Source organism: Gymnodraco acuticeps, unplaced genomic scaffold, assembly GCF_902827175.1.
Source record: "Gymnodraco acuticeps unplaced genomic scaffold, fGymAcu1.1, whole genome shotgun sequence".
NCBI lineage: Eukaryota > Metazoa > Chordata > Actinopteri > Perciformes > Bathydraconidae > Gymnodraco > Gymnodraco acuticeps.
This window is the reverse complement of record NW_022989803.1, coordinates 1,583,124-1,604,597: the sequence shown is the minus strand read 5'-3', so window position 1 is coordinate 1,604,597 and position 21,474 is coordinate 1,583,124. Positions and strand designations below refer to the sequence as shown.

The following is a 21,474-nucleotide window of genomic DNA, read 5'->3' as shown; positions in this document are numbered from 1 at the left end:
CCATTTGGGAAGTTGGCCTGCAGCAATGATTGCCACTAGACTATTTGACATTTTCATTGTCATTAAATACATCAATTATGTTTTGAACTTATGTGTAATTACTCAAAAGTTAGTCCTGCACAGAGTAAGGGCTCAGTATTGCTTAATGATAAGGATTGTAAGCCAAAGAATAAAGGAGTGTTCCAATTCACGGTAAACAGCACCTTAACAAAAAGCTAGTGGAAAATGTGATTATCCTCTTATTTTTATTTATTGATTCATAGCCTCATACTCTTCATTTCCAAGGTAAGCTAGCTTGTAATTTGTTATTTAAGTAGCTGCTAGTACTAGCATGACACTTATTAAAACGTTATTGAGGTGTTTTAATTGAATAAATGAGCAGTAGATCAATAGGGGCACTCTCAGATATAGCTGCATAACATCATATTTGCCAGTGTTTCGGATAATTGCGTCACTTCTTTAAAAAAATTGTCATGCCTTTTTTTATTTTATTTTTTTATTTATTTATTGTAACATGCTGTGAACTTTCCACTCATTACAAATCTCTGTAGTTTGAGGGGGCTTGTCAGATGACATGTATCCCTCTTTTGTGTATTTAATTGACACATTTGTTTGTAGCCTAGGAAGAATATGACCTCAGATTTAAGATGCCGTTTGCTTTCCCTGGCAGCACTTCCCTGCTTGTGTTATTTAATTTGTCCTCAGGCTAAGTTTCTGGTTAACTGAGGTAGCTTCCCTGCGGCCTCCCCTCGCCAGATTGTTTTGTCTGTGGCAAAGAGAGGAAGAAGTACTGTCAGGGGTCTGTGCTCAGCTGGTGCTTTACTCTCTCCGTATGTGGGCAGAAACATAACCCACACTCGGCATAAATTAATCTCCTGTTTGCTCTCGTTCCAAAGTCTCCTTCTCTGTCTGTTTGGATTCCATTGATGACAAAACAGCCTTCAGTCTGCATTCCTTAAGAAATCCTCCTCAGCACGAGCCTTTATCTGCAGCTGAAAACACATTTGCTGCAAAAGAAGTGTGAAAAGTCCCTCCTATCGCTCGCATTCTGGCAAATATCCAGGCTTGGCTGATGCGACGGATAAGATAAGAGATGATAAATCAAGAGGAAACTAGAAGTCATATACTTGTGAAGTATTTTCTCTCTGAGCCCGGCACCCCTGTGATGGGTTTTGTTGCAAATTAAATCGCACTGTAGCAGGTTCCCTTACTGTTCTGTAGCTATTTGATTTCACTCAGGGAAATCAGCACAGTGTATCCACGGATAGAGGCAACAAATATTTTAAGAAATCGGAAAATCTATATCGTTGTTTAATGAGATTTTCTGGTTTGTTTCCCTCCCTTCCTTGTTGCTTTTATGTGGATGGAATAGAGATGAGAAGAGGATATCAGTACTGGTGCTCATGTGTGATGTGATGCAGTCTGATCCTGCCTCTGTTGTGTTACAGTTTGATCCCAAGTGTCCCTCACAGAGTTAACTACATGTGATCTGCTTCTGGGATTGTGCAGTATGATGAAACTAAAACTGTTTGTTGTTTCACATTTTATCATTTATGTCAGCCTCTTTTTGTCTGTTATTGTCCAGTTGTTTTAACTTCCCTGGGTTCTTTTTTGTGTGTGTTTGAAAAGGGGTCATATACACAAGCCATGTGACCTTTCAGACCGGGGGTCAGTGTGTTCGCTCCCCTCTGGAGACTTTGGTATTGTTAGGGATAACCATTCAACGTGCCTTTTCAAATAACAATGGCTCTGGAAAACATTTTTCATGGAAAGTAAGGTTATATCCAGAGGATTTTTTTTCAGGAAGTGGTTATTCTTATTTAGTCAGATCTGATTACCTTAGTAACAATGGAAACAGTAGCTGTTTTTAATTTGTTCTCGTTTTGGCCAACTTGCAAACTTTCCTGTGCTATCTGCCATCAAGAAAAAGCTAAGCTAGAGTTGTAAATAGTACATATTGTAAAGCACAACCTACATGTTAAACACAAAACTGATTTTTCAATTCAATAATGACCTTGTTTCACATGAGCCAGTAAGTAATGATGTGGAGCAGTTTAAGCTTGATTGGCATAAGAAACCAAATGTTTTAAATAAGATTTTAAATAAACTAAACAACACATTTCATTTCCGGCCATGATAGCGGCCAGTTAGTTAGTTGGTTGGTTCACCACATCATAACTTAAAGGTCCCCTATTATACTATTTTTCAACAATATATTATTGGTCTCGGATATATACAAAACATGTCTCTGAAGTGTTTGGCTCAAAATACCAACCAGATCATGCATTGTAACATTCCATAAACCCCTCTGTTTCAGCTCGGTTTCAAAAGTGCCGATTCTCTTTCTGTAGCTTTAAATGCTAATGAGCTGCTGCTGGTCACGCCCCTCTGAGAGATGATTGGTTTAATAAAACAACAATGGTGCTCTAGGAGGACAGTCAGGTGATAAGGGGGGCGGGGGTTACCTGGTTGATTATTGGCCAATGGTTGCACAACCCAGAAAAACATTGTGACATCACAAAGTGGCCAAAAATCTGATCAGCTCAATTTCAGACAGGTTTTTATAAATCAAATCAAGTTTTACTTATATAGCACATTTATAAACGATTTTTGGTCGAGCCAAAGTGCTGTACATATAATAAAAATAGCCTACAGTAGAGACACTTTACAGCAAATACAACAGCACAGATTGTTCAGAATATCAGTATGAGAAAAACGACACCCTCTATCCTTAGACCCTCACATCGTACAAGGAAAAACTTCCAGAGAAAGCCCACAGTTTAAGGGGAAAAAAATGGAGAAACCTCAGGGAGAGCAACAGAGGAGGGATCCCTCTCCCATCAGGGAAGCAGCATGACGAGACCCAAGGCAGGACCGCAGAGACAGGTTTAGCCACGACCCGAAGTCCACGACTTAATCCAGAACTCAGGATAGAGGATCCAGGACACAGGACCACTGCAAGAAGATCAGCCTCGACTCCGGATCCCGGCGTAGATATAGACACAAAACAAGAACAAATTTGGCTGGGTTAATCGGAAACAAGAGAATACACAGACACAGACAGACAGACAGACGGAAGAACAAGCACTCCCTTAGAATAGGTTGAGGGCAAAGGGTAGCAAGTAAGAGAGTAAGAAACATAGGTGGAGAGGCACACTCAGGGAACAAGGTCCCCACTGGAGCCTTAGTTGGAAATTAATGAGAGATAGGGAGGTACGCTGTGTCTACGAATCGTAACACTCCCCGGCCTGTCTAAGCCACTCTACAAACCGTTTCCCTCTAATAAAACCTCGAGAGGTTAGAGAGGGAAAAGGTCTTGGGTAAAAGTTATTCTTGATAAGAGAAGCCTAGAAGGCCAGAGAGAAAAAGTGAGTTTTAAGGCCGACCTCACATGGAGGGGCAAAATATTCCAGAGCCTGGGGCCGGCTGCTGCGAAAGCTCGATGCCCTCGGGTTTTGAGCCTGGTCTTAGGCACGATCAGCAGCAGCAGCTGATCAGCCGACCTTAAGGCTCTGCCTGGGGTGTAGCGATGGAGGAGTTCGGCTACATAGGCCGGAGCCAGAGCCCATTTAGGGCTTTGAAAACAAATAAAAGGATTTTAAAATCTATTCTGAACCAAACTGGAAGCCAGTGCATTATATAAATGGATCAGAACAAAAGAGAGAGATTGTTTCCTTCTGAAACTTTCCGAATGTCTTTACACAGAGGGGACACATATTTCTGTATAAAGACATGAAAAAGTGGATTTTGCATAATACGTGACCTTTATGATCCATGTGTTCAGATTTCTTTACTTAGAGCCAAATTATTCGCAGAAGAATAAACAGAGCAGTTGATTAAAACACTTTAAATAAAGCAGTTACAAGTTATAAATCAGTGTTTAAACACTGAGAACAAATGAGGGTGTGAGCTGAGCTGCCGCTAACATTTGCTCAGCTTTTTTCTCTGGTAGTTTATAATCTAGAAGTTCAATGATTTAAAATACTGGATCCGGCTAAGAGATCAATTTACAAACAAGTAAGATCTAAAAAGTGTATTTAAAAAAAGGCAATATTTGACAGAAACCCCAACGTCGACTAATGCACAAACGGGATAGTAGAAGTTACAGGCAACCAAATTAAACCGACCCTTACCATGATCAAGATGACAACTTCTCTAGGTGTGAGTTGTCAGAACCACTCGAAAAAATATAGTAGTTTTTATTTTTATTGTGTGGAATTGTTACATATTATTCTTTTAAATCAAGGTTTCCCATTAGCTCTGATGGCTGCAATATCAAGCTTTTTTCCCTTTATTCACACCATTACCAATCTGGTCATTGGATCAGCTCAGCTGCCTACAGATACCGCAGTAAATCGTCTTTCTGGCCCACTCGCAAAGCCTCTGACTGCTTTCAGTTTACATGCTCCACTCATCCATCTATCTGCCAAATCTCCAACACTTCGCCCAGCTGCTGTAGGGTGCTAAAGAAAGTAGGCTGTAAATTCAGCCATTTCTGCTCCGGTTTTGTTGCTGCAGGATTGGAAAGAACTTCCCTGTATGTGTTTTTATAGTCCTATAGGCTTTGATTGGCTTTACAGAGAGTCACACAGAAGAGCTGAACCATGATGTAGTAACACTTCACTGTACTTCACTTCTGTGCACGTATTAATCAGGGTTGCTTTGTTTTGCAGTAACACGGTGCTGCGGAAAGACATCCGCGAGCTGAACGGGGACTGTCCTCCAAAAGCCGACGCAGGGCTCAAACCAGGTGAGTCAACACTAAAGCTTTAGGATGTGGTGCATAGCATATACCTCAACATCTGAAGGAGGGTTTGTGTCGACACATATTTGCAGTGAGTTGCAGAAAGAGAATTTCTGTTTTATTCTTTGGGAATACTACTACTGTCGAGTCTATTTTTATTTGAAGTCCTCGTCAGGCTTTTTATATAGTGCCCCCAATTTTTTTTGCTGCAGAGCTCTCACTCTTTCATGATTACAGTTAGGAAACAGGTTAATATTATTCTAGTCTTGCTATTCACAGGTGGTTGACTCACAACTGTGATATTTCCAAATGTACAAGTGTGTAAAACAAGCATCTGCCGAGGTGGTTAGATGCTCCTTAAACACACCTGTGACATTGTGGCTGAAAGCCTCTGCGTCACTGTGAAAGCTCCTGGCAGATTGTCATGCTGCTTTAACCACGGCTGATATTTTTCTTGTTGATGTCAAAATGTCTTTTTATACAAACCTAGTTTGGTACCACTTTACAATAAGACTACCCTTATAAATGGTTTACAAATAGTTTGTAATTCATTTATTAATTAGGTTGTGAACACTTTATAAATCATTAATAAGCTTTTATAAGACACAAAATAAACAGGGCACCTGTGACCGGTTGCTTGCCAAATAGTGAACCACCTTTATCTGTACTGCTAAGCCTTATTAGAAATAGTACTAACTCATTAATAAATCATCACATGATCATCATCATCACATGTTACTTGTTAGACACTTTTATCCAAAGCGACTTACATACTCAAAACATAAATGGGAATGTGTTTTACACTTTACAATAAGGCTCCCTTTTGGCAGTTATACATGTTAGTAAAATACATGGTCATAATGACATGTCAAGAAACAAGATGGAAGGGGGGAGGAATCAACTCGGTGAACAACAGATACCAAGGATGTTGGCTGATGAAGAAGTAAGCTAGGTAGCCAATCTTGCCAAATAGTGAGCCTGTGTTGATGTATGAAAACTATGATAGAACTGGTTTATAAATGGTTCTTAATGATTAATAAAGTGTTTACAACCTAATTAATAACCTAATTATAAACCCTTTATAAGGGTAGTCTTATTGTAAAGTGGTACCCCTAGTTTTGTATATGGTCCTAAAAATAACAGCTTTTAGCATATTTTTGGCAAACCAGTATAATTTTTCTATTCTGCCTGGAAAAAAGTGTCATCAGTAAAACACCATAGAAATGTATGTGTTAAAACAGTGTGTTAAAAAGCATGGCTGGGCAAGTTAGCGCGTTATTAGCGCGTTAACCAGTCAAATGAATTAACGCCGACAATTATTTTAATCGCGCATTAACAGTTTTATTTATTATTATTATTTTGAAAGTTCGTTGCTCACTGGCTCTGACTACACATTCAGACAAACCATGGGTCACAGGAGGGGTGGGATGTTGATCAGTTTTGGGTTAGGATGGGCTTCATCACGCGTCTCAACCAATGAGAGCATTTGGGGCGGGGCTAAGACTGCTGCAGGGCTCACATGAACAAAGGTACCGAACTCTTACATGGACATTCTAAATCTCTTCCAGACGGCGGAGTTGATAGAACCAACGTATTTGTAACCACTGCAAAGTTTGATTGTAGTACTTCGAGTCTGAAGTATCACTTAAATGCAATAACCAAATGTTATTGCACTTTTGTTCATATAGCAGTACTTTTAAAATATAAGTGCGCAATACACTACTTTTGCAATTCATAATTGAATTGTGCGCATAACAATGAGATGCAAAAAAAAATGTTATCGTTGCCCAGCACTATGAAATATAAATACTAGTACTAGTACTAATAGATGTTTGCATTGTATTACCAAATCAACAGTTTTGAATTGGTTGTGGTAGATGTGTAATATCCCTGTGTGTGTGTTCCACAGCTCTGGACGCAGCCTTGGAGTTCCTCCATCAGTTTGTCGTGCCCAGCTCCTGGAAAACAGAGGTGAAGGAGGAAAGTTCCAGCAGCGAGGATGAGGATGAAGAGGAAGAGGAAGGACAGGAGGGGGATGCAAGCGGTGAAGATGAGGAGGTAGAGGCAGAACCCTGCACATCCCCCACAGCTTCCAAAGTAAAAAAATAAATAAAAAGACCCTCAAACTGTGTTGTTTATGTCTACAGGAGGAAGTGGAGCCGTACCCAGAGGAGCGGGAGAACTTTCTGCAGCAGCTCTACAAGTTCATGGAAGACAGAGGTGAGGCCAGAGCGCACAGCCTACAGGGTTTCTTCAAAACTAACTTTTTTGTTAAGATTCAAGGTGCATCTTTAGAATGAAGTACCGCATTTCTGACTTCTAACTTCATACTTCTACTGCACAACAATTCAGAAGTTAGTATTTATCTACTCATCTATTGTTAGAGAGCTTTAATTAATCATCAAATTGAGCTTTTACACAAAAACACATCTAATCGATATGATGGACTGTTATTTAAAGGAGCCCTATTATCCTCATTGTCAGGTTCATAGTTGTATTCTGTGCCTCTAATGCAGTGGTTCTCAAAGTGGGGGGCGCGCCCCCCCTGGGGGGCCCAGAGGCATGCCAGGGGGGGCGCGAGAGACCAGGAGGAAAAATGGTTATAAAAAATAAAAGATTTTTTTAAAAAATCATAATTTTAAAAATGATTGATTCGAAAATAATATGATGCAGTACAGTACTATTACGTCTGGGTCTCTGTGTTTCATTAAAGCTCGGCTCTGTGTGTGTGTGTGTGTGTGGAACGAGCCATTTTGTGTGCGAGAGAGAGAGCGCACCGGTACCGGAGATCGTTGTTGTTAGCCGTGAGCTGATTATCGTGTGGGGAGTGTTGCAGTAGAAAATTCCACTGTAGCGACCAGTACATTAAGGGGAAACCCTAAATGTTTGAGCACCCTCTATGAAACGTCAAGCTACCCCACAGCACCCTCAAAATAAATCTCTGGCGCCGCCACTGAGCCTGACTTGTGTTGGGGGGGCCCGACTTTTTTTTTTCTCCAAAGGGGGGGCCTGACAGAAAAAGTTTGAGAACCACTGCTCTAATGTGACATATTTCATGCTTTAATGTTCAACAAGCTCTTTATTTGTCTCATACTGCCTGCGCTGCAGCACCTCTTTTCAACCCTCCGTCTGAAACCAGAGCCCAGTCTGCCCTGATTGGTTAGCTGGCCTCTTTAAAGTGTTGGTAAAACAACTGAAAAGTAAAGTAACTATCATAATAGCATAACATTCAGAGGGGGGGGGGGGGCGTTTTTGAATGCGGGGCAATTTACCTGTTATAGAAGTATTCTCATTTCGCAATTTTTCGCTACTTTCATTAAAGTAAAGCATCTCAAAACGTCCTTGAACACTACTAAAGGTTTATTCCAGGAAAACTTTAAAAAAGCATTTCTAAAAGGTTTACAGTGAGCAGGCAAAGTAATGCAGGCTCACTTTGATCAGCCTGTCTACCCTCCTCACCACAGCGTCTCTCCTCCTCAGGAACTCCCATCAACAAGCGGCCTGTTCTGGGCTACAAGAACCTCAACCTGTTCAAGCTCTACAGGCTGGTGCACAAACTGGGAGGATTCAACAACGTGAGTGCCACTTTGACAGCGGTTCCCCGCGGTGTGGCCTGACTTCGGTCACACTTGTCTCATTTGATATGCTGACTGACTCCGGCTCTGTCTTCTCTGTTGTCCCTGTTTGAGCAGATTGAAAGCGGCGCTGTTTGGAAGCTGGTCTATCAGGATCTGGGGATCCCTGTGCTCAACTCTGCCGCTGGCTACAATGTCAAATGTGCTTACCGCAAGTATGTACAGCTGCTCTTAGATTTTACTCTGTTCACCTTTTCTCTGTTTTGTTTTACATAGATGTATTTATTTAACAGCCTTTTCAAATTCCTCAAGAATAAATTAGTCCAGTTTCCAAAACATAGAAGTTACCATTTTACATAGCTTTGCCATAAGTGATGGAATATGTATGAGAGGAGCTGTGACATTTCTGGAAATTCTAAACAAATCACCCAGGTACTTGAATGGATTTGAAGAATACTGCACCTCCACTGCCATCACCTTCAGGATGGACCTCCCTCTTAAGCAGGCTCCCAAGGGAGAAGTGAAGTCTGAGGGGGAAGCGGTAGCAACACATGCCCCCTCCTCCAGCTCAGAGGAGCAGAAACCGCAGGTGGATGGAGAACCGAGTAGCACACAGCTTATCGTCTGCAAGGTGCATTTCCCTAAATATGATATAAATAATTGTTTCTCTTTTAATCCCATCACCATTACAAGCCTCCCTTGTTTATTATAATAAAATCCTTCTCCTCTCAGGACGAGAAGCCTGATTTGACCCGGAAAAAAACGGAGCCCGAACCAATAAAAACAGATGAAAAGGAGAGCGAAGATGACGAGGAAGAAGACAGCCCCCTCAATGGGGACGCAGACGAGGGCTCGTCGACGGCTCGCCTCGGGGGGGAGAGCGTGAAGGAGGAGTGCGACGAGGAGCAGGAGAGCAAAGACAACTCTGGGTAGGTGGTCTGAAATGGATGGTTCCCTCCACCAGGGTGGTAAAAAAAACAAAAAATCTCCTCATGGCACAAACACAAGCTCCGTGCAGAGCTCCTGCATGGTGAAAGAACTCTGTGAATATTCAATCTGACCATTGACCAACACTTTCCTTGGTGGCAGTAAAAATCTAAAAAGACCTTTAGCAGATGAGGTCTCCTCTGACCTTAATGACACTAATACCCAGCCGTATACCCACAATCCACCTCTACCTGCTAACAGAGAGGGCTGCTCTCCTCTCTCTCTAACTAAGCTACCCACTGCCCTCTGTGCTATTTTAATTTCTCGTGGCTTAGTCGGCATCAGCTGGCAGAGACATCTTAGAGCACCAAAGCCTGACTGCTACCTTTTCACCTGGCATGTCATGCTGTGCTCTCTCAAATTCTCCCTCTCTGTCTTTCTCTCTTCCTCCCCCTTTTTTTCTCTCTGGCTGGGATTGTCTAGCCGTGGCCAGCCTCTCTCACACAACATGGCTGTGCTTCTTGATTTCTGACCTTTCCCTGATCTCTCGTTCTCTCTCTCTCTCCTCCTTTCTCTCCCTTTCTGTCTACTCTCTCATTTGTTGGCTTTTTGATGTTCAGCTTTAATAAGTGTTCAATGTGTGTGTGAGTGTTGTCACTGATGCATTAGCACACTAGACGCAAGATAGTGCTTCAGAGGCAGTAGCCTTTTTAGAGGAAGTGTCTTTCGGTGTTGTGGAAAATCAAAAGTTGTTTGGTTTGCTCAAATGTAGCTGTTGTTTCCTGTCCAGAGAATCAAAATGAGTGCTTTCTGACATGTTTGTTTACGCCCCCCCCCCCCAACCCATCTTTGAGGTTGTTTGGGCTGCTTGAAGAAAAGCACTACACAGCAACAGTTTTGCTTCTGTTTTTTTACTTTAAGATGTTCTTATCACACTTTTTTGCTTCTGGCACCCCTCTCTGTGTAGTTGTTTTTTATCATCAGTGGCCAATGGCTCACAGCAGTATGATCATGCCGATTTCCATCACACCTGGACTTTGTGACAATCAGGAGGCTTCCTGCTCCTTTGGCTGTGTCAGGATCTGTGATGGTGTGGCAGTGTGAGGGTTTACAGATTCACACGGCAGATGACAGCCTGCGGGCTGATCTGATTTATCCTGATGGTATCAGACCTGTTCAATGTTTACTTCCTGTAATCCGGACCTGCAGTCTGACCCCACCACTTTCATCCCGGCTGTACAGACTGTGTGAGAGCTTCTTTTCAATGAGCTTAAATAGGAAAATGGTGTTGATTCATTTATATTAATGAGAGCATGGAGAAGTAAACTCCTGTCCGACAGTGATGGTTGAGTAACTGCCTAAGTTCTATTTACCGTCTTTTATTTATCTTGATGAAGCCTAATGAACTGCCTTATTGAAAAGTGTACTTCCCACTTGGACTGACACTGCAGCCTTTCTTTTCTTTTAGATTTGTAAATGCATAATAAGGCACATTGACTGAAGTTGAATTGTGCAGGTCTTTGAGGAAATAACAACTCCTGACGCAACTGATGCTTTTAGATCATGTTTAGGGCTGCATCTAATGATTATTGTCCTTAATGATAATCTCTGCTGGCAGTTCTTTTTATATTAATTTCAGCTATTAAATATCAGAAAACTTTGGAAATTGTCCGTCACATCGTCAGTTATTGTCTTATTTCATCCAATCAACAGTCCAGAAATGTGTCTGAATATGTTTGATTTTTTTTTTTAAAGACTAAAATCAATTTTTGAAATACTTGCAAATTATTTTCTGTGGCTCGACTATCTGATCCTACGACTAATTTTTAAAGCTCTAAATGTTTGTATATCTCCGTACTTGTTTGTGTTTGGTGACCATATTAATCACTGAGGGGTGGAGAAGGTCTGTGGAAAAACAGCATTGTGTTTTTAAACATAATTAGGCATTTTGAAGTGTCTTTAGGGTGGTTACAGCTTCAGTTGTCACACTGCATCTTGTTGATTGAACTGTTCAGAGTCGGGCACCCGCTCTGAACAGTTAGTATGAGAGGGATTGTGTGGAGTTCTTTGCTGTAGCTGTTTTTTGTGGCAGCAGACCAAATTGGATCTGGTAGCCCGTGCTTCCTCTCAGCATTGTAGCCTCGCTTTAAGTTGCTGCGCTGCCTGCCAAGTTGTGCTTTGCCGTGCTAACCCACCCCTCTGGCCCCCGCGCCTTCAACCACTTGCTGGCATTCCTGCACCGCCCGTACACCCTCCAGCTTCGACATCTCCTGACTGTTTCCCACTAGCTCCTCCTTGTGGCTGCTTTTGTTTCTTACAGCGTGCGTGTGTGTGAGTGAGAATCCCAAGTATGTTGTTGTGTGTGGATATAGGGTTAGACAGCCTAACAGTAGTGTTATTTCCTCATGCAAGATTATTTTTATTTGCCATGAAAGAATGTTTTATTCTTCTCCATGTACTGTTCTTTGACTGGCTTGCTGTAAATGAACAGTTGTTTATTCTGCAGTTTTGCTGTAGGTTACACTGGAGCTAAGGCAGGACATAAATGGGAAGTTTGTTTCTAGGAAGAGGGCGTAGTGTTGTAATGGGACAGGGAAGGCGAGGGTGGAGCAAAGTAAATTAGAAATCAAGCTTCCTAGCAGCAGGTAGTCGAGTCGGGGCGGGCGGATGTGGGTGGTGCTCTGCGGGGCAGCCTAGGGTCAGGAAAGTGCTGAACTGTTTTTCTTGCAGGGATGACAGCAGTCAGGAGGGGGAGGAAGGGGAGGAGTTTGAGTGTTACCCCCCGGGGATGAAGGTGCAGGTGAGGTATGGGCGAGGCCGCAGTCTGAAGACGTACGAGGCCACTGTGAAAGAGGCAGACGTGGAGGGGGGAGAGGTGCTCTACCTGGTGCACTACTGTGGCTGGAACGTCAGGTAAGACAGGACCTGGGGAGAAATCACCTAACGTCTATATTCACCCTAAAAAAAAAATCAAATAAAAAAAAACATCACTTAACAGTCAATTCAGCTCAAGGGATTAACCGCTACATGGGTATCCCCTCAGCATTAACAGATACATCCCTTCCTCACAGTTCTGCTTCACCTGATCCATTGTCAGCACTCTGATGATGGAGAACACTTTGCCACCTAGTGGCGGAAACCAAATTGAGTAGTGGGTTGATGGGGTTCATTCCTCAGCTTCCCTCGCTCAGTTTTGATTGAATCCCCTGTCTGTCTCTCAACTTAATTTGCAGACAGGCGGAATTTGAACCCCCTTTTGGAAATACCCAACAAGGGGTTTTTTATTAAACCATTTAAAACTACAATATCTCAATGTGAGCTTCCCTTTGGATCTCTGAAAAGGCCAACCAAAGTGCTTCTACACTCACCTCTACCTCTCAACCCTCTCCCCCCTCCCCAGCGGGTCAGGGTTAATGCAGTGTTAAGTAGAGTGTTAGGGTACCATGACACAGAGGTGAACTAGTGCAAATAGCATTTCATTGTCTTCAATGTCGTTGTGTGGTCCTCTAGCACTCTATAAAAGACAGCGGGATGTTCTCTCTGCATTGTGTCTGTCGTGTGCGATGTTGTGAACGTTTTTTTATTTTTCATTTTCCTCATACGACCCACGTAGCACCCTTGGTACTGTCGGAACTCTGTTGAATATGATTTGTGTGGTGGTCGGTGTAAATATTGTTTCTTTCTTCATCGTTAAAGGTTTTGTCTTTTTCCACATAACACCATGGGATTTCTTCCTTTTTGGCTTATTGTGTCACAGCAACATGTCGGGGTCAGACAGTAGAGGCGTCTGTGTGGTGGGTGGAGGTGGTGGTGGTGGTGGTGGTGTGAGAGGATATTTCTTCAGCTCCTCTCAGAGATCCAAATGATAAAACTGTCTCTTGTCTTTTGTACTTTCTTTTTTTTCTTTTAGATATGACGAATGGATCAAAGCAGAGAAGATTGTGCGCCCCGCAAATAAGAACGTACAAAAAATAAAGCATCGCAAAAAGATAAAGGTATGATTTGGTTACATTTGAACTCAACCTGGTTTATTTTATGGAGTGAATCGCTGACTTTGCTGCATTCCCAACAGAACAAAGCGGAGAGGGAGAGAGACAGGCTGGACAGGCTCAATGAAAGAGACGGCCTCGGCCCTTCGACTAACGCTAACCGCCTCGCACGCTCCAAATGTGGCCTGAGCCAGGATGTCTTTTCCAAGATGGACGAGGGTGAGGACAAAGGGACTCAGCAGTCTCCAGTCAAGTCTATAGAAATTACTTCTATCCTCAATGGCCTGCAAGGTAGCAACACTCACTAGGCTGTAGTCCTTATGCACACTTATAGCAGCTTAGGATTGTGTCTCTATGAAGTGGTGCATTTTGTATGCCTGTTGATTTCTTGCTAAAACACAAACTCTCTCTCGTTTCCCTCAGCCTCCGAGATGTCCACGGACGAAAGTGATCACGAGGACGAGGAGGGCGAACGTAATGCGGAGGATCGCCCCGGATGCAGGGGCAGCCCCAGAAAGGCCCCACCACCAGAGGCCTCGCACACATCAGAGTGCTGGGACAGCCCTCCTGAAGCATCCAAACCTTCCTCTGTCTCAGGGAAGAACCCGGATGTAGTTGGTCCAGAGGGTGCCGAGAAGCGGAGAAGTCAGGCCGAGTTTGAGGGAGAGGTGAGCAACAGGAAAAGGAAATCTGACAGTGCAGTGGAGAGGACCCCAAAAGGCCAATCCAAAGCGAAGACCCGGAATACAAGGAGTGCCGACTGGTTGCCTGGAGGCTCTCCCAGGAAGCAGCTAGCGGAAAGAGCTACGGGCCCCGGAGAGGAGAGGGGGAGCTTGTCCAGCAGCAGCTCAGACGATGAGGGTGCAGCGCGCTCCGAGTCCAAGGCTGAGGAAAGCGAGCGAAGCCGGCCAAAAACCAAAAGTTCGCCTTCCAAGAAATACAACGGGATGAAGGAGAAGACCAAAGCTGGCCGGCAAGCTGGCTTTTGGGAGATTCCTGAGAAGAGGGCCAAAGTGTCTGGGAATGCGGAGGAACGACCAGCTGTCCGCTCCAAAGGCCAAAAGGACGTTTGGTCCAGCATCCAGGCCCAGTGGCCGAAGAAGACTCTCAAAGAGTTGTTCTCCGACTCGGACACGGAGGCGGCCAATTCTCCCCCCCCACCCGCACCGCCATGCCTGGAGGAGCCGAGCGCCGAGCAGGAGGCCGGTCCCGAGGACGAAGCCTCGCAGGAGCAGATGGAGAACGACAGACTGCAGGAGTTTCCTAGCAGCGGCAGTAACTCCGTGCTCAACACGCCACCAACAACGCCCGAGTCGCCCTCAGGAGGAGGGGGCAGTGCCGTGGAAGACTCCGGTCCAGCACAACCTTCCTCCCCGCCCCCGTCCATACCCCCCGCCCTGCCTTCAGAGCCGGTTTCTGACCCCCTACCCCCAGGACCCGTGCAGGAGGAAGTGGCAGGCGTGCGCAGTGAGACAGACAGCAGCACGGTGGAAGTGGAGAGTCTGGGTGGGGAGCTACCAGATCTCCCCCAAGATGAGGGGGCGGGTTCCCCCTCCAAGGGGTTTGACGTCAGTCTGTCCTGCAACAGCAGCAGCAGCGGCAGCCTCGAGCTGAGCAGCAGCAGCCATCAGGAGAGTGAACAGAAGTCCAAAGGTACAACAGCCATCTTTCTTTCAATACATAATAACAGTTTTTTCTTTAAGATGCTGTACTTAAGAAATACACGCTGACAATTAATTTCACTGTCCATCCGTTCCCTCACCGTCTTTTTGCATTGTCTTTGTAGCCTCTGTGAGTCAAAAGCGACTGAAAGAACCACAGCCAGTCGTAGTCTCAAAGAAACACAAGCCAAACCGCAAAAGCCTTGGTGTGCCTCCCAAAAAGAATAGGAAGACAGGTAAGCCTTCACATTTGAAACGCCTGCAGTACCTTCTCCCACCTGACATTTTAACAGATTTCAGGTGGATAAAGAAAATGACATTTTGCTTCTTTCTTTTTGTATCCCTTCAGCTGTCTTCCCTCCTCCAGCCAACAGCAGTGACAGTGAAGACCAGTCAGTTGTTGAGGGCACTGCCAAACAAACTGCCTCCAAGAACAACATGCCAGACGTGAAGGCTGTCACATCGCCTAAGCTTCGCGGACGATCTCCCCCCTCGAGCCATAAGTACCACAAGCAGGGTGACCCCGACCACAGCCAGCACCGGGACCACCATGGAAGATCGCCACGCGTGTACAAGTGGAGCTTTCAGATGTGTAAGTGTTACAAGATTTTTCGTAATTTGTTATGCCTGAGGGTATTGAATCGGTAATTTTAAATGTGTTTTAATAGTCTTTTTTAATTGATATGTATAAACTGTTTCTTCAATTTCGCAACTGATTTAATTATATTTATTAAAATTAAGTCTCATATACATTTATGTCAATTCCCTATTAAGGCACAACACTGCAGGCAAAAACTGCCTTCTTTCATGCACTGGTCGGATTTGAGAGTTTGGCTATTTTGCATCCATAACATGTTTTCGTAGGGAGTATATTAACAGTGAAAAGTAATGTTCATTAAGGTGTTAATTTGACTTCTCTAATTGTTAATTGTGTCACTAAAAGTTAGAATTAGATGAAGACTTATACTTTGACCCAGGGGTTTGTTCATATATCATTTGTAGACTAATTTATAGAACATTTGATATTTAAAATCAGGAAGCATTTGTATTCTATTATGGATATCCAAACATCCTTTTTTTTTTTTTTTAACGTATGATTAATTATTTGTTTAAACGTTATGTCAACAAAATGATGATGCATATTTTAATAATAAATCATGGAAAAATGTCACAAAAAGGGGTTAGCTTCATGTAAAACATCCACAGAAGAAGTTTCAAATTGATATTACCCCTATTCACCTGTAGGGTATCCTTTTAGCAGCTAAATTGCATTATTTCTGTTCCACTCAGCTGACCTGGAGAAGATGAGCAGTCTGGAGAGGATTTCATTTCTTCAGGAGAAGCTACAGGACATCAGGAACCACTACCTCTCCCTCAAGTCTGAGGTAGCCTCTATCGACAGACGACGAAAACGCATGAAGAAGAAGGAACGGGAAAGTGAGTCGGCTCTTTATGATCTCAACAGCGCAATTTTTTTGGGTTTAAATCAATTTTCCTAAATTTGTATGCAACAATCTGGGTTAATGCCTACCATAACCCCAAATGTCTTGTCCTGCAGGCACGGTGGCAGCTTCCTCTTCGTCGTCCTCCTCCTCCTCCCCGTCCTCCAGCTCTCTGACTGCGGCAGTCATGTTGACACTGGCTGACCCCCCGGTGTCATCTTCATCCTCCTCTTCTCAGAACTCTGGGGTATCAGTGGAGTGCAGGTGACAGGACGAACCAGCGAAAAGCCACCGCACTTAGCACTTAACCAGCACCCTGGGGTCAACGCCCCCATTCCTTTTCAACAGGACGGACAAGTCACCCTGCTAACTCTACCTACTGGGGCACAAAAACCAGACCAGAGACAACAACAACAAAAACAAGAATCAAGCACTATTTTATATTGACAACTGTTTCCTTGGCAAGCTAATGGCACTTAAGTGCACTTTTATGAAGATTGTTTAGGGGGATAACATTTGTCGAAAATATAGAATTACAATATTGTCTTTTGCGCTCTTCTTAATTAACCATTTATAAGAATTGTTTTTGCAAGCAATAATTGTTTCCATTTGATAAAGTTGTATTGGTAAGGGTTGATTTCCAGGGACGACCCCTCCGTGCTCTGTCCTCAAAGCTCAACACGGTACAGCCTGTGCTCGCCATTCTATAGTGGGGAATTCAGAGAAACACTGCCACCTTGGCAGAGCGTACATAATGTATCTTCGCCATGTTTCTCTGTCCACACTCATTACAAAAAAGGCCTTTGTGTGGTTAAACCTCAAGTGGTTGACGATGCTCCTCTCACGTACAGGCACGTGGTCCTGTATTTGTTTGGAATGGGTCGAGTCGGGATTGAAGAATAGGGTTTCAGACCATCATAAGTCCACTGACAGCCTCTGTGGATGAATATTGTAGTGCCTTTTTGTTCTTTTCCATGGGGCACTTTGAGAAAGGACAGCACTTGTTCGTCTCCTGATCCTCTTCTCAAATCAGAGCGTCAGCCGGGATAATGTGTTCCTGACAAAAAGACTGTTGAATGCTGTGTGAGAGAACAGGCATCGAAGGGCTGACAGTTAATGATGGTTTTTATCAGCGTTATAATAATATTTAAAGAGTATAATTGTAAAAGCAGAACTCCTAAACTGGATCACCCGTAATCTACTACTGAATACTCATCCAGCTTGGGTGTAACTGTTCAATTTGGCAGTATAAACTGTGCAATGATGGAGTTGGTCACATTACTCCAGTTCATCAGCCTTTTTAAAAGCCCATCTGCTTTATTTGATTATGTTTCCATCACCTATTTAATCTCCCCTGGACCCATCAACTTCACTGAAGATTTGCAACTGGATCAAGTTAACGTGAAGGCAGCTCAGTGCTGCAAAACACATGAATGAAGCTTAATCCCACATTTTGCAGTGTTTCAAACAAACATGAAGTTACTTAATTAAGTATATATTTTTTACTTTGTTAAATAAAGCAACGCATACTCTTTTGGCATTTCTTTTATAATTTTACTCATGATCAAAAAGGACATGCCAGCTTCTTCTCATACTCATCCCTACCAAAATTTGTTTTGGTTCTGTTTCCTGTACTTTGACCAGATTAAAAGGTAAAGATATTGTAAATGTGCATTTATATCAAAGTGACATGTGTATACATTTCTGAAGACATCTCCAGTGTTTCCTTTGTATAGAACCCCTACTGTATGATAACCTGAAGTTACATTTTGTTTGGCACTTGTATGTAATTGTATGCTTTTGTTATACATTTGTATATTGAGAAGTGTTTTGAGTCAGGCTATTTAATATCTTGCACTGTTAATAATATGTACCTTTCTGTACAGACAGTTTTACGGTTTTAACTGCAGTTTGAGTGTAAATATTGAGGGTTTAAGCATGTTTTTTCTTCCTTTTATCCTATTTCTTGTTCTGTTGTAGGAAGAGATTTATTTTTGAGTTCATTTATGTTTTTCCTTTTTTCATCAGTTAAACTACTCTTTTTTTTTTTTTCCTGTCTTCCCTTTTCAGTTTTACGTTTTGTTTTAGTTTGTACTGTTCTGTTTTTTTTCTATAGCTTGTACTTGTACGAGAATAATGGGGGTTTTGGACGAGGATAAACTATTCCCAACCTGTACATGGCCTGAAGCTACAGCTGTATGAACCTGTATATGGAAACTAGTCTGGACCATAGATTAAGAGAGAGTAATGGAGCTTATTGGAAAAATGCTCAATAGTATTTATTAGGCTCATCTGACGATGGTCATTGTGTAATTTATTGTAAAAATGTAAGCAAAGCAGAAGCCTCTGTTTGAAATAAATGCCATAGTTTGTGAAGTATTCATGGTGTCTGGTGCCATCAGTGGTGGAAGTTACCAATTATGTTTTCAATTACAATTTTCATATACTTATATTTACTAGTTTATTGAACGTAATGCTTTATTTAACCCAGTTTCAGTGGGAACATTTAAAATAGGATGCAATGTTAAATATTAACTAGTTATTATCCAAAATGACTTGTAAATAAAAAGTTAGTGAACATGTAAATGCTGCTTAAGACTTAAAGCTCTCGGTTCTTTTTAAGGCCTTAAGTGGCTTTTGATGATTAAAACACACAAACTTTTTTACAGTTTGGCATTGCCATTTTTAACCGGAAGCTAAATGTAACTATAAGTGCGTCATGGTGGACGCACTTCCTCTCAGCTCTTCCTCAGCAGCGTGCCTCGCCTCAATAGTCTCAGATATGGCGAGCGGTCGGACGGGTGCAGTTGTGGCCGGGGTGTGTGGGGGCCTTTTCGTCGCATATTGTATTTATTTTGACAGAAAACGGCGGAGTGACCCTGGCTTCAAAGAAAAACTACGTGGACGTAAGTTTTTGAGCTAGAGGGAGCAGAGAAAGGTAGCTGAGTGCACAGGCAACATGTAGCATAGCACGTTAGCCTTAATGTGGCAAACAAGCCACGAGGAACATGTTTTTAAAAAGTCTTAATGGACAAAACGCTATGATGTCTTTTTAAAATGTAGTGGTTGTAGTGTAGAGACTAATTACGTTTAATACTAACTTATTTGTCTCAGGTAGTAAGTCTTAGGTTAGATAACTCGTGCATAGAAACATGCGGTAGCTAACAGCTTAGCTTAACCACGTGCCTTTGATTTGTAAGCACAGTTAACATACATATATCTAAAGCTATCTTTGTCTCGCAGGTAGAAGAAAACAAAATGTTTCTATTGACAAGTCTGGACTGGCAAGGGTAGGACAACTTATTTTTTAGATTTGTGTGTATTAATTTGCTTAAATTGGCATTTTTTTTAAAACTTGTTTTGTTTTTTTACTTTGAAGCTACCTGACCTGAAGGATGCAGAAGCTGTTCAGAAATTCTTTCTGGAGGAAATCCAGCTTGGAGAGGAGCTCCTTTCACAAGGTAAGCCACTTCTCTGTTCAGTTTATAAGCTATGTTTCTGTGCCTGATACACCCGTACATAAAAAAAAATCTTTCAGGGACACAATTTGTGCAACACTATATGTCTCCATGTAGTTGTAGTACTTCTGCTAAATTGTGTATTGTACTACATTTCCATCAGGCAAGTGGCTACTTAAGCCATCTAAAACGTAACGTTTTTTATATATACATAAGCCGACCCCAGTTGTATTTCTCATACATTTCTAAACCTTCTTTACCCCTACTTCTAGGTGACTTTGAGAAAGGCGTAGACCACCTGACGAATGCGATTGCAGTTTGTGGTCAACCCCAGCAGCTGCTTCAGGTGCTCCAGCAGACGCTGCCACCTCCAGTCTTCCAAATGCTGCTCACCAAACTGCCCACCATCAGCCAGGTAAGGGTTTCCTGCATTTCCTATTCAAAAAGATTTAATTTGTATTTCTTGCAACGCATCCTTACTAAACCCCCTGGTTGCATTTGTGGTCTCTGGGACAAGAAAGGGTGCAATATAAACCTTAGATTCCAAAGCTGAGAGCCATGTGTCAGTAGCTCTTAGTTATTTCACCTCTAAGACAAATGCCAGCATTACCAAAAAAATGAGTGCCATAAACTTAATGGCATAACCTCTGAAATGTTTTTTTCTGTTTTTCAGCGTATCAACTCTCAGCCTTTATCAGAAGATGACGTTGAATGAATGTGTTCTCGATGGAAGTCTGCTAGGTATGCGTTTCCGGCTACACTTTTTTTTTTAAAAACGTGTTTTATTTGTAGTTAAGACGCATCCTTAATAAACCCCCTGGTTGCTTTCCGTGGTCTCTGGGACAAGAAAGGGTGCAAGATAAACCTTAGAATCCAAAGCTGAGAGACAAGTGTCAGTAGCTCTTGGTTATTTCACCTCTAAGACAAATGCTAATTTGTTTGTTAATTTTCTGTGAGAAAGTTGTGCACACATTTAGCTGTTAATAATGAATGAATGCTATACTCAAAGATGTTTCTTTTTTTCAGTGATCATCAGCTGTAACGAAGATTAAGTCGAATGAATGTGTGCGCTTGCGTGTGAGATTACTCAGATGTTCTGACTACTTCATACTGATGTTTGTGCACTGTTTGGGGTGTGTGACTGCAGTTGTGAGTGATTATGGCTGAGCTTGACCTTTGGACATCGGGTGAATGATCACTCTTTTATCATGGCACTCCGAGGTGCAATAAGCCTGCAGGGTGATGTTTGTAGGAGTGGTGAAACACATTCCATCTTATCTTGTGCCCACCAGATCTCATGTTTTCTATCATTCTATTCATTTCCCTCAGAAGTAATGTGCTTTATTCTGCTGGTATGTTATGTGCTTAATAAATAAAACCACATATGTAAATAAATTGTTACTTATTGCTGTGCACTTACTCTACATGTGAAGTGTTTAAGAGTGCCTTCACTAAACTAAACACTTTTTTGTGCACTATTTAATTGTCGAATAATTTTATTTTTATATTTCAGTCTTGCATCTCTGGTCATATTTGTGTGTGTAAAATCCTACAATAAAAAATGAAAACACTTCAGTTTCTGAGTTTCCATTCACCACTAGATGGCAGTAGCAATGCACAGGAGAATTTACAGCATTTTCCAATGTGGATTATGGTCACTTTCTATCCGTCTGGAAGT

At 42.4% G+C, this 21,474-nt stretch overlaps 2 protein-coding genes and 2 non-coding genes across 7 annotated transcripts in view; all 4 read left to right on the top strand.

Annotated features, from left to right (window-relative positions):
* Positions 1-18,719, top strand: part of arid4b (AT-rich interaction domain 4B) — a 44,178-nt gene extending 25,459 nt beyond the window's left edge. Inside the window, exons 10-24 of one of the 4 annotated variants that reach the window (XM_034227269.1) lie at positions 4,674-4,750; positions 6,654-6,802; positions 6,892-6,964; positions 8,225-8,319; positions 8,437-8,534; positions 8,752-8,950; positions 9,052-9,248; positions 11,977-12,159; positions 13,157-13,241; positions 13,319-13,454; positions 13,659-14,888; positions 15,022-15,132; positions 15,246-15,488; positions 16,187-16,333; positions 16,455-18,719. In XM_034227269.1, coding sequence (XP_034083160.1) covers positions 4,674-4,750; positions 6,654-6,802; positions 6,892-6,964; positions 8,225-8,319; positions 8,437-8,534; positions 8,752-8,950; positions 9,052-9,248; positions 11,977-12,159; positions 13,157-13,241; positions 13,319-13,454; positions 13,659-14,888; positions 15,022-15,132; positions 15,246-15,488; positions 16,187-16,333; positions 16,455-16,606 — 3,175 coding nt within the window. In that variant the 3' untranslated portion in view covers positions 16,607-18,719. Of the gene's footprint in view, positions 1-4,673; positions 4,751-6,653; positions 6,803-6,891; positions 6,965-8,224; positions 8,320-8,436; positions 8,535-8,751; positions 8,951-9,051; positions 9,249-11,976; positions 12,160-13,156; positions 13,242-13,318; positions 13,527-13,658; positions 14,889-15,021; positions 15,133-15,245; positions 15,489-16,186; positions 16,334-16,454 lie in introns of all 4 variants that reach the window. The other 3 variants (XM_034227263.1, XM_034227284.1, XM_034227276.1) reach the window with 3 other exon arrangements.
* Positions 18,720-19,042: 323 nt separating this feature from the next.
* On the top strand, positions 19,043-21,371 carry tomm20a (translocase of outer mitochondrial membrane 20). Its single transcript, XM_034227305.1, has 6 exons — positions 19,043-19,244; positions 19,582-19,628; positions 19,718-19,799; positions 20,069-20,211; positions 20,470-20,537; positions 20,823-21,371. Exons 1-5 carry the CDS (start codon positions 19,058-19,060, stop codon positions 20,509-20,511), a joined length of 501 nt encoding a protein of 166 aa, XP_034083196.1. The 5' UTR covers positions 19,043-19,057; the 3' UTR covers positions 20,512-20,537; positions 20,823-21,371.
* On the top strand, positions 20,265-20,395 carry LOC117553506. The gene has a single exon (XR_004570152.1). It is a non-coding gene; the product is annotated as a small nucleolar RNA SNORA14 (small nucleolar RNA).
* Positions 20,594-20,725, top strand: LOC117553515. Its single transcript, XR_004570153.1, has one exon. It is a non-coding gene; the product is annotated as a small nucleolar RNA SNORA14 (small nucleolar RNA).
* Positions 21,372-21,474: the final 103 nt, after the last annotated feature.

Excerpts from the sequence above, each read along its gene's own strand:
- tomm20a (XM_034227305.1), top strand. The coding sequence starts at position 19,058 with ATGGTGGACGCACTTCCTCTCAGCTCTTCCTCAGCAGCGTGCCTCGCC. Across the intron at positions 19,245-19,581 it reads CAAAGAAAAACTACGTGGAC|GTAGAAGAAAACAAAATGTT; the intron begins GTAAGTTTTTGA and ends TTTGTCTCGCAG. Across the intron at positions 19,629-19,717 it reads ACAAGTCTGGACTGGCAAGG|CTACCTGACCTGAAGGATGC; the intron begins GTAGGACAACTT and ends TTTACTTTGAAG.